Source organism: Rhinopithecus roxellana, chromosome 3 (assembly GCF_007565055.1).
Source record: "Rhinopithecus roxellana isolate Shanxi Qingling chromosome 3, ASM756505v1, whole genome shotgun sequence".
NCBI lineage: Eukaryota > Metazoa > Chordata > Mammalia > Primates > Cercopithecidae > Rhinopithecus > Rhinopithecus roxellana.
The window spans coordinates 69,335,411-69,349,929 of record NC_044551.1 but is presented as its reverse complement, the minus strand read 5'-3'; the positions used below and the strand labels follow the sequence as shown (position 1 = coordinate 69,349,929).

At 40.7% G+C, this 14,519-nt stretch overlaps 1 protein-coding gene across 2 annotated transcripts in view; it reads right to left on the bottom strand.

Moving 5' to 3' along the window:
* Nucleotides 1-14,519, bottom strand: part of SLC1A3 (solute carrier family 1 member 3) — an 84,009-nt gene that overhangs the window by 45,851 nt on the left and 23,639 nt on the right. The window contains exon 3 of one of the 2 annotated variants that reach the window (XM_010373374.2): nt 13,484-13,621. In XM_010373374.2, coding sequence (XP_010371676.1) covers nt 13,484-13,621 — 138 coding nt within the window. Of the gene's footprint in view, nt 1-13,041; nt 13,102-13,483; nt 13,622-14,519 lie in introns of those variants that run through there. The other variant, XM_010373378.1, reaches the window with a different exon arrangement.

The following is a 14,519-nucleotide window of genomic DNA, read 5'->3' as shown; positions in this document are numbered from 1 at the left end:
TCACGAAGGACCATATATTGAATGACATGTTCATAATAAATAGATCTACAGAGAAAGAAAGTAGACTAGAGTTTGCCTGGGGCTGAGGGGTTGGGGGAATTAGGGGATGATGGCCAACGAATGCAGGCTTTATTTCTGGGGTGATAAAAATCTCCTAAAATTGATTGTGATGATGGATGCACAACTCTATAAATATACTAGAAGTCATTAAATCATACACTTTAAATGGGTAAATTGCATGTATGTGAGTTACATCTCAGTAAACCTCTTAAAAAATAAGGAAAACTTGAAATAAGATAAACCTAGGTCTATCAATACCAAGAAATAATTTTAGGACATCATACAAATAAAATAATATCTTTTTCTATTGTAAAGTAAGTTTCTACCTTCTAAGGATCAAATGGAGGTTAGCGGTGGGTGGCAAAGTTTGGCAGCAAGTATGTTTTGAAAGTCTGATACGCATTGCTAGAAATGCATCTTTCACATAAGGAAAACATGTTTACGGGGTGTACACAGCACTTTCAGACACTTGACCTCACTTCGTAGCTGTCAAGTTACAGTTCAGTTGTTTATTTAGTGAGACGTTATATGGTGACTTCAAGTCACGTTCCCACGGGACATCTGCCTTCCATAAGCTAAACCCAAATGTTTGCTGCTAAAATCAAATAATGATGCCATTGTACCCAATTCGGCGAAAAAAAGTTTATAGATTAAAGTTAATAGATTGAATTCTCTCTATTTTAAGATTTTTCACTATAAATTTTTCTTCATCCTTTCTTGTCCTCTACTTTTCTGAAAGCTAACAGAAAAAGGGCTTGAAAACTTTGAAGCATTATGCCTAAATGATATTGGAACATTCGAAATTGCCAATCATGCTTAGATTCAATAGCTTTTACTGTTTATGGAAATATGCTTATAATTTTGCCTTTATATTGCATAGGAGCTATATTTCTCATAGTAAGTGTGCTCCTACTTTATATTATAGAATTCAATATGTAAACTTTTTTATTATACCCATAAGAATGTTATGAATTGTCAGTATCCTTGAGAACTACTACATTGATGTCTGGCTCTAAAACTATCTTCCAAATCCATGCCAAAAGAATGCTTTCAGGTATGTCGTGAAGCATAGAGTCCCAAGATAAGACAATCAAATTCTATTCTAAATTGAAAAAGAAATGGCAAGATTCCAGTATAAAAACTACTAACATTTCCACTTTTTTTCTTAAATATTTAGTGTGTAGTTTAGGTATGCTGACAATAGGGATTTTTTTCTTTTTTTTGGTATGAATCACTATATTACAATTGTAGAACATTTGTAATATACTTTCAGGGAGTTAGCTTTAAAATAATGAAACTTCCACGCTTAGCACAAACACTCTGGAGAACTACACATTGAAATTACAGCTCAACTAGAAATAATCTAGTTAAGAAACCTTAAAGTGCAGAAAGAAACTCTGGAAAAGTTATAAACTTAGAAAGAATTACTAACATTAGAGGCACTGTCAGACTACAATGTATTTTAGAATTGGAAGGACTTCTGAAAACAGAATAAACAGACAAAGTTGTGTGTGCCCATACATGCACATTATGCCATGATGAAAAATTTTGTTCCCAAATTTCATAGCATAAATATTTTATTGTGTCATCCTGTACTAGAGATGTATCATGTTCTGGCTGCAGGAGGGTTTTGGTAATTAATATAAAGCACTGGTACAGAAGCTTATACCAGAAATGGGAAGCAAGTCAATTGGTTAACAATTTGTTCAAGTGATCAGCCCTTGGTGTGTGTGTGTGTATGTGTGTGTATGTGTGTTGGGGCATTAAAGAAACATGAACTATGTTAATATAATCTTAAAATAGTACATTTGTCTTATGTTTCCTTTGCTTTCAAAAATGTAATAAAATATCGGCTATAAAATAATCAAGTGGTGGGTGTAGGTGGGGTGGCAATGTAGATGAAGGAGGGGGACCAGGGGTATCACAGATGAAACAAGACTGTGTTTATATATATAGGGTTTCCCCTCTGTTTTCCCTTCACAGTACTGACAAGTCTTGGTAATACGGATGTCATTTTAACAGCTTGGATCTAGGAAGCTTACAATCATCTTACTCTTCTTATAGAATCCTTCTAAAGGATTAGCCAATAGCTCTTCTTGACTTATTACTTATCCTCAGAATCACAAAACTCAGCTACTGGGCACTCTTAATCCAATGCCTTGTGAGAGGAAACTCTTTTGGTAATTTAGGGGAAATTTCTTCCCTTTGAAGGAAACCTGGATGAAAACTCAAACAATTGTTTTTTTTTTTTTTTTTGAGATGGAGTCTTGCTCTGTCGCCCAGGCTGGAGTGCAGTGGTGCGATCTCCACTCACTGCAAGCTCCGCTTCCCGGGTTCACACCATTCTCCTGCCTCAGCCTCCCGTGTAGCTGGGACTACAGGTGCCCGCCACCGTGCCCGGCTCATTTTTTTAAATGTATTTTTAGTAGAGACGGGGTTTCACCATGTTAGCCAGGATGGTCTCGATCTCCTGACCTCGTGATCCTCCCGTCTCGGCCTCCCAAAGTGCTGGGATTATAGGCGTGAGCCACCGCGCCCGGCAAACAATTGTTTTAAAAAATAAACACAAAGAAGGCAAGCCTATATGAGGCAGTCCAGTTGAGAAGCGTGTTACACTGATAGTACAGAAGTTGATGGGTTAGTGAAAGAAGGACATCATGGGGTAATGCACTGGCTTCCAGCCTGAGGATCTGAGATTATTGCAAGGATCTTCACTATGAAGAAACAAAAAGAAGTCTATCTTGCCTGGTAAAATAAATTTGCAGAAACTTAAGACTTAGGACCCTAGATTCTGCCCAGACTCAAAACTGGAAGATCATTCAGGTAAATCAATCCTTCAGCAGAGAATAGCACTATTCCAAAGTTTTCTTTCTGCGTATCATGAAATGACCACCAAATGCCAAACAGAGGGAAAAAACAGAACTGTCCTCTGGAGGCATACAATTCATGACATGGCCACAGAAATTCTTGTCTGGATATAGACCCTTCCCCGCTGCCCCCCGCCCCACCTCTTCTCTCTCTCTCTCTGTCTATTTCTGCTAGGAGAAACTCCAGCATCTTTTTACTTGTCTTTATGGGCACAGAGTCTTTTTATAATGGAATGCAGGTTCCCAGTCATTTCCAGGGTAATCAGTTCAGAAGTTGATTCAAATTAAAGTCAATATACTGGGGGTCTTTGTGTTTGTGAGTATGTGTGTGTGCGCGTGTGTGCGTGTGCAGTGTACTTTCATGTTTTCCCTTATATATAGCATTTTCTATTTTACTTACACAAATATAAGCATTCATGCACCACCTGAGTAATAAAAATGACTTTAAATAAAACTGCATGGAATTTATAGTGGATAATATCTTCTGAAGGAGTAGAAAACAGCACATTTTGGGAGAATAATTTTGGGAGGTAATTTAGCAGTATCTCTCTGGATTTTACATGCACTTGCTTGGTGCTCTAACAACTCTGCTTTTAGTCATCAATCATTCAGAAATAGACTACAAAGATACATACATGCTGAAGTTTACTGCAGAATTATTTGAAAGAGCAGAATATTACAAATACGCTAATCATTCAGTGATAAGGCATATCTGCATGTACTAATATAGGAGAATACTATCCAAATAAAGCATATTATAGAACAATACAAGATTCCGTTTTCATAAAAACAGTGGTATATTTGTGTGTAAGCTTTTAACAAAGAGTGTGAAAGATTAATAGTGCTGATGTTTTAGCAGCAATTGTGTGTCAGGCAGTATGCTTAATGAGTATTAACTTGCATATTCACAACAATCCAATGAGGTAGATACTACTACTGCGTAGATAAAGAAACTGAGGCAGAGAGAGATAAAGTAGCCCTTCAAAGGTCACTGAGCTGGGAAGTGGCCACGCTGGGCTTCCAACTCAGTCCTTCTAGCCAGAACACTTATTCCCTACCACACGCTGCTTCTCCAGCAACAGGTCTAGCACTGTTATCGGTGGTTACCTCAGCAGAGTAGCATTTCACTTTTTACTTTGTGCTCATCAATATTTGTATGTGTCATTTCTAACAGAGAATGCATTGCTTTTGTGATTAAAAATAACTGGCTGGGCGTGGCGGCTCATGCCTATAATCCCAGCACCGTGGGAGGCCGAGGCAGGCGGATCACAAGGTCAGGAGTTTGAGACCAGCCTAGCCAATATGATGAATCCCTGTCTACTAAAAATACAAAAATTAGCTGGGCGTGGTGGCGGGTGCCTGTAGTCCCAACTACTCAGGAGACTGAGGCAGGAGAATCCCTTGAACACGGGAGGTGGAGGTTGCAGTGAGCTGAGATCGTGTCACTGCACTCCAGCTTGGGTGACATAGCGAGACTTCATCTCAAGAAAGAAAAAAAAAACATTAAAAATTGTACACTTCTCAGGCAGGATGAACTTTGCTCCAGATGCCACAAAAATACATAAAACACGGTCTTAGTGGAACGCTCCAGTTTAGTTTGGAGCATGACAGCATGTGCTGGTAATGTATGAGTGACAGTGACAGGTACTCCAGGGAGGGATCCTTACTTTCAGCTGGAGCAAGTAGGGCTAACTTTATGGAAAGACTGAAAGCTAAGCTTTCAATTTACTTTGAAGGAGGTAAAAAATTCTGATGGAGCTGGGGAAGAGGGAAACATACTAAGGATGAAGTGCTGAGGGCATTAGGACGTTGAGAGAGGGACAGGGTTTCTGCCAGGGAAGCAGCAGGCAATAAAGCTGGTAGAGGGGCTTGCGAAGGCTGCTAAGGGTCTTATTTGTTGTGCCAAGAATGCAGACTTTGTCCTCTAGGCAATGCAAAGAATGTGCCAGATAAAGACACAGTACCTTCAAGAAGCCTTTATGATGAAGACAGAAATGTTAACAGCACATTCCATTGTGATGCCGTAACTGTGATAAGGTGGAAACATAGTACCTACACCTCTGCAAGCCTGTATTAGCAGGAGAAAGCCAGGGAAAGCTTCCTAAAAGAGGGGGTGTCTGAACTAATAAAGATACCAACTAAAGTGGTAACACTGGGGAACTGTGGCACCAGAAAACAAAGAACAATTCTAGAAAAACTGTAAAGTGGTAGTTCTCAACCGTGGGCGCAAAATAACATCATCTAGAGAACTACAAATAAACGTCAATTCCCAAGCTCCATTTCAGATCAATTAATTAAGGAACTCTGGGGTAGGGGGCAGGAATTGGGGGCTGGGCACTACCTCTATGTAGTGCAATTAATCTGATGGGACAGTGAATCCTCTCAGAATGTGAACTCTAGAAATTGGAAGAGCCTAAGATGGTGCCTCACTTCGGAAGCATTCCCCGCCTCCAACCCTCACCTGCTACCTCCAATCCTTAGGCACAAACCTCCAAATCAGAATTAATCAGGTAACTCACTCTCTTGGAAACAAAGATCATATCAGCAGAAGAAACCTGAAGTTCCACAGCATTCTGAAGGAGACTTAAGTTGATAAGTTAAGGGTGGAAAATCTTATTTTTCCTAGAGATAAAGGAAACTTTAAACTTTCCTTTCTTATTTACATTTTCTTTAAATTTTTCAAAAGTTTCTTCCAAACCAGAACTGATCAAAATCACTGGCTCACTTGAAGCTGCTGAAATTAGCAAATAAGAATTTCTAACTTGCACAGGCTCAAGCCTTCTGGAAAGCAGTGTCCCACAACAAAACCGTGTGCCGGTTATTACTGATCTTTTAATTGAAGAACAATTCCATTTTTTCCACAAAAATCTTTCCACAGTCAGTTCTGCAAGATTTAGTTGACCACAAGCTTAACTCCTCTAAGCCAATGGTTTGTCATGGCTGGTAAAGCAGCAGACCCAACCTTGGCCTGCATTAATAGAGGATTGGATCTAGGCCACTGTCCCTACCCAGTCACATGACATCTGGATCACCAGGATCAGCTCTGGGAGCACAGTGGATGGCGGAGAGGCAGTCAGGATGGTGAAGGGCCTGGAGAACAGGCATAGAAGCAGCACTGGGACACTTCGCTTATGCTCAGGTGCGCAAGAGACTGCTAGGTTCTCCCTGAGACCATCTGAAAAACTGCCATCCTAATTGTGCCAAATAACACAATTAGGACCAATAGGTGGACCTCACAGAAGACAGACTTCATAATTAAGACCACGTAAGAATGGAGCATTCGGGGGAGCTCCATGTCCACTTTCCAGGGGCTGGAGAGGGGATTCCTGCTCTGGGAGCAAGGTTGCATGAGCCCAGAGATCCTCAAGTCTCCTGGCTCCCTTCCTGCAAGCTCCCTCCGAAAAGGAAGGTTTCTGTGGTTGAAAGCCTGTCAAGCACCTTTTCTTCTTTACTTCCCCAGGTTGACTTTTGTTGGGAATTTCACAGGGCCCCACCTCTGGTTCTTTCTGCATTTAATGGTGAAAGACTCAGGTGAGAGGAAAACAATTCAGGGCAAAAAAAAAAAAAAAAAAAAAAAAAAAAAAAAAAAAAAAAAAAGAAGAAGAAGAAGGAAGAAAGGAAGAAAAGAAAGAAGAAGGAAAGAAGGAAAGAAGGAAAAGAAAGAAAGAAAAGAGCCCCTTCTTCTCTGCTAATAGAGTTATTTCCCAGCAAGGAAGCCCGAATACGGGAGAGGCAGGAGAAGAGACTGGTGCATCGTTCCTTCCCTAAGTTGTCCCTTCATTGAGATGGTACTACCCGTGTCACTGATACCATGAATACTGCAATCATGAGTCCATCTCCCAACCAGACGTTGAACGCCTTGAGGGCAGAAATCTTGTCTTCTCCATTTTGGTATCCTCAGCTCCTAGAGAAGCACCTGGCACATAAAAATCCTCAACAAATGCTTACTGAATGAATCATCTGTAATGGAAAGGTAAATTCTTTTTGGTATAGCTTAAATGACTTTATACCTCACCAAAACCTAAATACACACACACACACACACACACACACATTTAATTACCCAGATTTACTTTCTACATGATGCAAAAAAAGTTTATCCCACAGATGGGTTCTTCCCACTACATTATACAACCTCCCTTTCTAGACAGGCATTCCTTAGCTTCCCTTCCCACATGTTTGTAATTAGTCCTAGAGAGACAATGAAGCAGGCCCAGTAAGTTGGTTTCAGATGAACTGGGCTGAAGCTTCGTAATGATTGCCTTGTTTCCAGGCTGCCATGAAGTGTGTTTGAGTGTTATGATGGAGACTCAGTTCACCTCAAGTTTTGGTCAGTCCGAAAATCTCCATTCACAGCACGGGTGCAGTGTATGGAATGTGCTGCCCCGTGGAATCCAGGGTGCTACACACTGGGGCTGAGTTTCTCAGAAAAGACGGAGCAGTTGTATAACCAATGATAATATTTAGAATTATGCAGCTGTGATAAGGTAATCGAATTCCATGCCGTAGGGCAGAAACCTATCCCTTCCAGTAATGAGGAAGGAATTCTCGCTGACTCCCATGTTGTTACTGGATTAATTTTATGGTTTCTTCCATTTACCTTAATAGGAAAGTGGTTGCTTCAGGGATCACAGACAAATGAGACGTGTGGAATCTGGAGCCTTAGTTCCGTGCCCCTGACTTGAAGCTCTGTCTTCTTGCTCTAGAATTTTCATTTATACAATGGGAACCACCAGAGGACAGCTCTTGCTGCTACTCTTACCACCAACAACTACCACTAATTGAGCACATACTATGTGCCAGGCATAAATCCTCACAACAACCTTGTGACACAGGTATCCTATCACTTACATTCTACAGAGAATGAAAGGGAAGCCTAAAGAAACTCCTCCCGGCCTGAGATAGATACTGTTTGTTTGTTTGTTTTTTTCAATACAATGTACAGGTAGGTGTTGAGGGGGCAGGTGGTGAAATCTACAGCTCCTTTTCTTGTCCATAAATGCTCAGAGTATTCAAACAGGCCTCAGCTATACACCAGAGCCATGGCAATGCATAGTTTAAGATATTAAATTTCTCTTAAGTGGTTTTGACTCATTTTGCAAGCCCTTGACAAACCCTTCAGATGCTCCAGATTTAAGAATTGTCTAGCCCTCTTGTGTTAAATGAAATGACAAAACTTCAGTTCAATCTTACTGCAACTGTCGTTTCTCTGAAGCCAAAGGACCATACTTGGAGGTACAACATTTATTATTTTTAAATAAGAAAGCCCTTTGGTGGTGATTCCAGCTTGTTGCCTTCAACAGTTGTTGAGTCCCACATTCGACTGAAGTGGTTGGTCTATAGATTTGAAAAGAAGTTGCCCAAATAATACGTGACACATCATAGAGCTTGGAGGACCAGACAGACAGGTGTTGTGTTTTGTTTTTCTGGTTTTTAAATTTATTTGTTTTATTTTGGATACAAAAAAAGTATTGTTAGAGTTTTCTAAGGACAAATGGGTTCCAAAGATCTCTTGTCCTTGGAAATGTTCAGGAAGAAGCTGGACAGTCATTTGGAAGGGACACTGCAGGAATGATTGGACCAGATCAGTGCTTCCCAAAGTGGGATAGGTGTCCTGGTGGTGTGGAAACCCTACCTTAATTAATATTAAATCACAGTGAGGAAGTCATTCTTTTCAATTTTCTTTTGATTCTTTGGATTACAGGAAAGGCAGTCTTATTTTGGTGCTAATGTGTATTTAACACCTTGTTAACATTTACTAATCCCCTCTTTTATTTATTTATTTATTTATTTATTTATTTATTTATTTATTTATATTTCTTTTTTTGAGATGGAGTCTCACTCTGTTACCCAAGCGGGAGTACAGTGGCGCGATCTTGGCTTGCTGCAACCTCAGCCTCCTGGGTTCAAGTGATTCTCCTGCCTCAGACTCCCGAGTAGCTAGGAGTACAGGCGCATGCCACCACTCCCAGCTAATTTTTGTATTTTTGGTAGAGATGGGGTTTCACCATGTTGGCCAGGCTGGTCTCAAACACATGACCTCAAGTGATCCGCCAGCCTTAGTCTCCCAAAGTGCTGGGATTACAGGCGTGAGCCACAGTGCCCGGCCATTTAAAAATACTATAAGAGTGGGGGAGTGGGGTCACAGGCTCCCAGAGCCTTTGTTAGGCAATTGTATCAGTTTACAATTTCATAACATTGTTACTTATCTCCTTCACATGACAAGTAATAGGAGGTTTCCATTTTGGGTAACGATTGTAGGCTGTGGAAGAAGAGTATGTTGGTTTAAAGAAAATATTAAGTAAATGAGACTGAGGTGGTACCTATGATGGAAAATTCTGGGCTAGTTGACTTTAGGATGGAGATGCTGTGACATGAAAATCAGATTTGAAATCATGTTCTTAAAAATCAACTTGTCTCTTTCTTGTTGGGAGTACAGAGAACAAGTCTTATCTCCTTTTAGCTGGAACTGGAATGGGAATTTGCTGACATACATTGTGTGAATTAAGGGATGCAGGGAAGCTCACTCCTCAGCACCCAACGTACATCTTCTTGGGAACTCTATCTTTGTATTCACATATCCCCAGTGTCTGACATATAGTAGGAGCACAATAAACAGCTGTTAAAGAGTGAATGAATGTTAAATGAGAAATTTCATCTATTTGATAATCCTGCCTCCAGTGTGCCCTACCATAGGTCCCAAACACTTTTGTGTTGACACTCCTCTCTCACCTCTTTTACTTACATCATGCCCAACTCCACAGAGATTGCCTGTCAAAAGTTGTGCTCCCCACTTCCAGAAAACTGGGGTGACACCAAAGATTTCTTCTGAAGTAAGTGATTGAGTGGGAATGCACGCTTAGAATGAGAAAAGAAGAAAGCACTAGTTTCTGAAAAGATTCCGAAGTGAGGAGGTAATACTTATGTCTACACAGCACAACCAGATGTGACATTTAATTATTATCCAGTGAATTTAGTCAGGCTAAGTCAGCCAAACCAACTCATATTTCTGGCATGAAATTTCTAGTTTGGCTGCCTATCCTGACCAAATCAATAGAAACTGGCACCAAACCCCTATTTTATTGTGTGGTGTGTTGGCATAGACATAGTCTTCTTATTCAAAAAATAGGTACTTGAGTAGAAATCTAGCCATTAGGCTTCCTCCCAGCTTCTTTCTGGCAGCCTCTGGAATGCTAATACACACCAGGGATGTTTGGAAAGATTGGAGTTTCAAATTCAGGGAAAAGGGAACATGGCTTGCAAGGGCTATAGAGCCACAACTCATAAACACGGATGTTTCAAGTAAAATATATAACTTAGATGTCTCAGAATTTAAATGTGGCTTTAGTACAATTAAACTTATAGCATGTTTTCTAGAATCTTCCACAATAAAATGCTTAGTCCAGGAAACAATAATAATTTTATGCATTTCAGTTTCTGTCTACAGACCCTGGGACAACTGAACTTAGAAGCAACAAGTCTATAAAGTATTTTCCCACTGGGAAATATTTCCTATGGGAGTGTGACCTGAGTTCTTACTCTACTATTCCTTCTGGTGCAGAAAAGACCAGAATGGCTACTACACAATGCTGTTATACCCAGAAGATGGAGAGAAGAGGCTTTCCAATAGCAATTTGTTTAGTCAGCAGTAAACATGATGTTCAGTAGGGAATTCCACATTATCAGTTAAGCTTTGGCACAGGACTGCCAGTGATTGGATAAGGCAACGTATGAAATCCGGTAATAGCTTCATGGGCACACAAGTTTAGCAGTACATTTCTCATAATGAATAGCACTGACATTCAAACCTGAGTTCCAGTATTGGTAGTCTGAGGGTTGGAATGGGCCTGTAGATGGACTGTGTTTGCCTTGCAGTGTTTTGTTCTGTGAAGTGTATCAAAAAGTCTGCAGGTTCTTAAAAAATTTGAGATTTCTGGATACTTTTGAAAAATGGGAAGATCTGACCCTTGTCTCAGTAGTCTCTTTGCCTTCCTTTTGCCACATTATTCTGTAGTTGGTTCCCTCTCCGCTTATCATCATACTTGCCCCTCTTACTTCTCTTGTTGAAAAATATTTCTCTGTATCCGTGACTCTATCAAAATAGGAAAACAAAAAGTAGCCTGAAAGGGCAGCTTCATGGACATACATCACCCACGTGGCCACTGGAGGCATTTGAGGTTGCCTTTCCACTCTAAAATAATGGAACCTGACTTTGTTTCTTCCCTAGGCAACACATTCTCCAGTAACATTTCCCAGTATACACAGGGATCCTCAGGGTCTGTGTAATTTGTAAAAGTTCCTCCCTTCCCCATTACAACTGGGTCATACCCTCATTTGGGTTAGAATTATTGTATTCAAAACTGTAAAGGACGTTCTTATTGAAACAATCATTCATTCCATTTGATCATAAATATCTAAATTACTGTGTAGTTTGGAAATTACTTCAAACTAACACCTTAAAAAGATCTTTGGCAAACTAAATTATGCCCCTTAGGCTCTTTGCCTTAACACAGTTCTGGGTAAGAGCTAAAACTCTCTTAATGGTCCAATTTGGCAACACTCCCAACTTGCAATTAGGTTACATTTTTAAAAGTTCACTTTATATTAGTTGTTTGCAGCTTATAATTCCTTTCTCTTTAACAATATTATAAATGTTGACGATTTTTCCAAGTTTTGACCAAAAATTTCTCTTTAGCCATGCAAAGGGATTGCATCATAGTTTTTTTTTTTTTCTCTGAAAAATTACACAACCAAAGCTCTTATTTCTTCAATAAAGTTGTTTGTTATTAGGTATTAAGAAAAATCAGGAAATTCCACTTCAAGGTGGTGGTCAACTGGGACTGCTACTACGGGGAAGTAACACTTCTCTAATTGTATCAGACAAGGGCTTTTCTCTTTTAAGAGTAACACATTGGATTTTCAGCACAGTTAAGAGAAAGCAGAAACCTCTAAACATTGGTTCCACCCTTGAAGAGAAAGTATAGAAGATCCAGAACCCCTCAGTTTGTGTACAGGAAAACGGCAGGCACTCAATTCAGATGTCCTGCCAGCAGGGATGGTGAGGAGAGACTCTGCTGTACCACAGAAAATGTCAGATGTGGGTTCTGTCTTACAAGCGCTTTCTGTGAATAATTTGTTTCCCAGAAAAATATCAGCATATGAATAATAAAATAAGCATGTGCCCTCATGTCAGCATGAATATAGCTTTGGTGGTAAGAGTTGTAGCTGCTGTGATTACCCCTGGTCAGCAATGGACCATCCCAGCTTCACAAACAAGTACACCAAATCAACTCCAGGACTGTTTTATGGGCAAGTCATTCTCCAGTGAAAACATGTGTACATGCAATCACTTGTTTAAGGCCCTGGACAAGTGGAAACCAGCGGAGATCTGCAAGGCATTGAGGGAAAATCTGACATAGTTCCTGTCTAAGTAATAGCCAGCCCTCCAAGGCATGTAATAGAATGTTCCTCCATGACTTTTGAGTTGTACTATGAAGTTCTCATCACACAGAGATCTTGAACGGAAAGTATAAATATCCTTGAGAACTCCCTGGGACGGGAAGGATTCTCAGTGCCAGCTCACATAGAGGCAGAGTGGTATATGCCCAATAGGGGAACAGTGAGCCAAGGGTGGAAAAAAGAATAGGGTCAGTAATACCTGAGTTCTGGGCTTTACCTACAAACCCAGAAATCATCCCGCTGGGGCAGTGTCTATGGAAATTCCTTCTCCAAGTCAGAGATGTGCTGTGGGGAAAGAGAAGAGTGGGCAGGAAGGAATGTACAGTAACATTTTTCTGCAACTTCTTGGCTCCATTTGATTCACCAATCACATAGACAAATGACTCTTTCACCTTTTCCCATGCAGGAATAAATGGTTATCTCATTGTCATAGAAAATAGAATCCTATCCTGCAAAGCTTCCACTTGTTAAAAATCCAAGTGTCCACTGATAAAATATTCAGATGGGGAAATCTCCCGCCCCCTCCCCCTTCTCCCACCAGCATAAAAGGTAATGGGGGTGGGAGGCAACTGGAGAAGGAAATGAAATCATGCGGGTACACCAGGAAAAGATAAGTGTTGGTGGCAGCAGAGTTGGTGAGTGTTGTGGGCATTACCTCTTGATGAGGCTTCCAAGAAGGCTCCCGCTCAAGTCCTGGTGGTTCTGAGAACAAGCATTCTTGCATCAATAGCTAATAGGCTGTCCAACCAGATGTTATCTGGGTGGGATAAGAGGGTGAGAAAACAGACCTGTTGTACGCTGTTGTCAACTACATCACTGTGGTCAGAGAAGGCTGATGGTGTGGTGTTTAGCAGAGCACCTCGTTCATGGTGAGGCGAACCAGATTACGTGGCTGCTTAAATTCGTTTCCTCTTGTGATTGGTAAAATACGAGAGTTATAATCATTCATGCATTACTAAAGCCTCCTTTCCATCTTTTTTTTTTTCTAGAACAGAGCATGCATCCAGCAGAAACCTAAAGCAATGGCTTTTCTAAGCAATCTTTTGCAATAAGCACACTTAAAAAAAAACAAACAAACCAACAACTGCTTATGATACCTGTGACAAGACTGGAGATGATAAGTGGTAAGACCAGCATCTGTAACATCCTCATCAGAAGTTCCCCAGGAAAGGAGAAGTACTTGACTTCCCGGTAGCTCATTCTGTATGGTCGGAGGGTAAATCCAAGGATTGTACCTGAAGGAGAAAAAAAGAAAAATTGAGTCTTTTTTGAAACAGAAGGAACAGCCCTAGCAAAATGAGTAAGTATTTGACTGGTGGTTGTATTTATTTAAGCAGCAAATATCTGTGCTGCTTTGGGAGCAAGAGATGTATCTATCTTTGCAGTCATTACCTGTGAGGGTCTGGCTAAATCCATGGTTCAATAGAACTTACCGAAAAAAAACTCTTTCTAGTTTCAACAAGTAAAAAAATCCCTTTGTCTAACTTGAATGCAGTGGAACTCATTCTGATCTGGCTCAGTACAGAGTTACAAAGATTGGGGCATAATTAGGAAACAAATAAGCATGCCGGGCGCGGTGGCTCAAGCCTGTAATCCCAGCACTTTGGGAGGCCGAGACGGGCGGATCACGAGGTCAGCCTGAGATCGAGACCATTCTGGCTAACACGGTGAAACCCCGTCTCTACTAAAAATACAAAAAACTAGCAAGGCGAGGTGGCAGGCGCCTGTAGTCCCAGCTACTCGGGAGGCTGAGGCAGGAGAATGGCGTGAACCCGGGAGGCGGAGCTTGCAGTGAGCTGAGATCCGGCCACTGCACTCCAGCCTGGGCGACAGAGCCAGACTCCGTCTCAAAAAAAAAAAAAGGAAACAAATAAGCGTTCATGAACAGGTGATATAGAAAAAAAGGAATTGCTAACATAACCACTTTTAAAGGATAGAGTGATTTTATTTATTTTCCAGTTAGAAAAACTCCTCATGTTTACATTGTTAGTCCATTTTCATCATCTCCCTGTCTTCACATCACATTTTCTCCCTCTGTCTACATGGTCTTGACATTGCCTTGGTAACTGTATTGTACAGACTTGTTAGTTGCTGGCAAGAGAAGACTCCAATATGAGCAGAGATTTTCTCCCC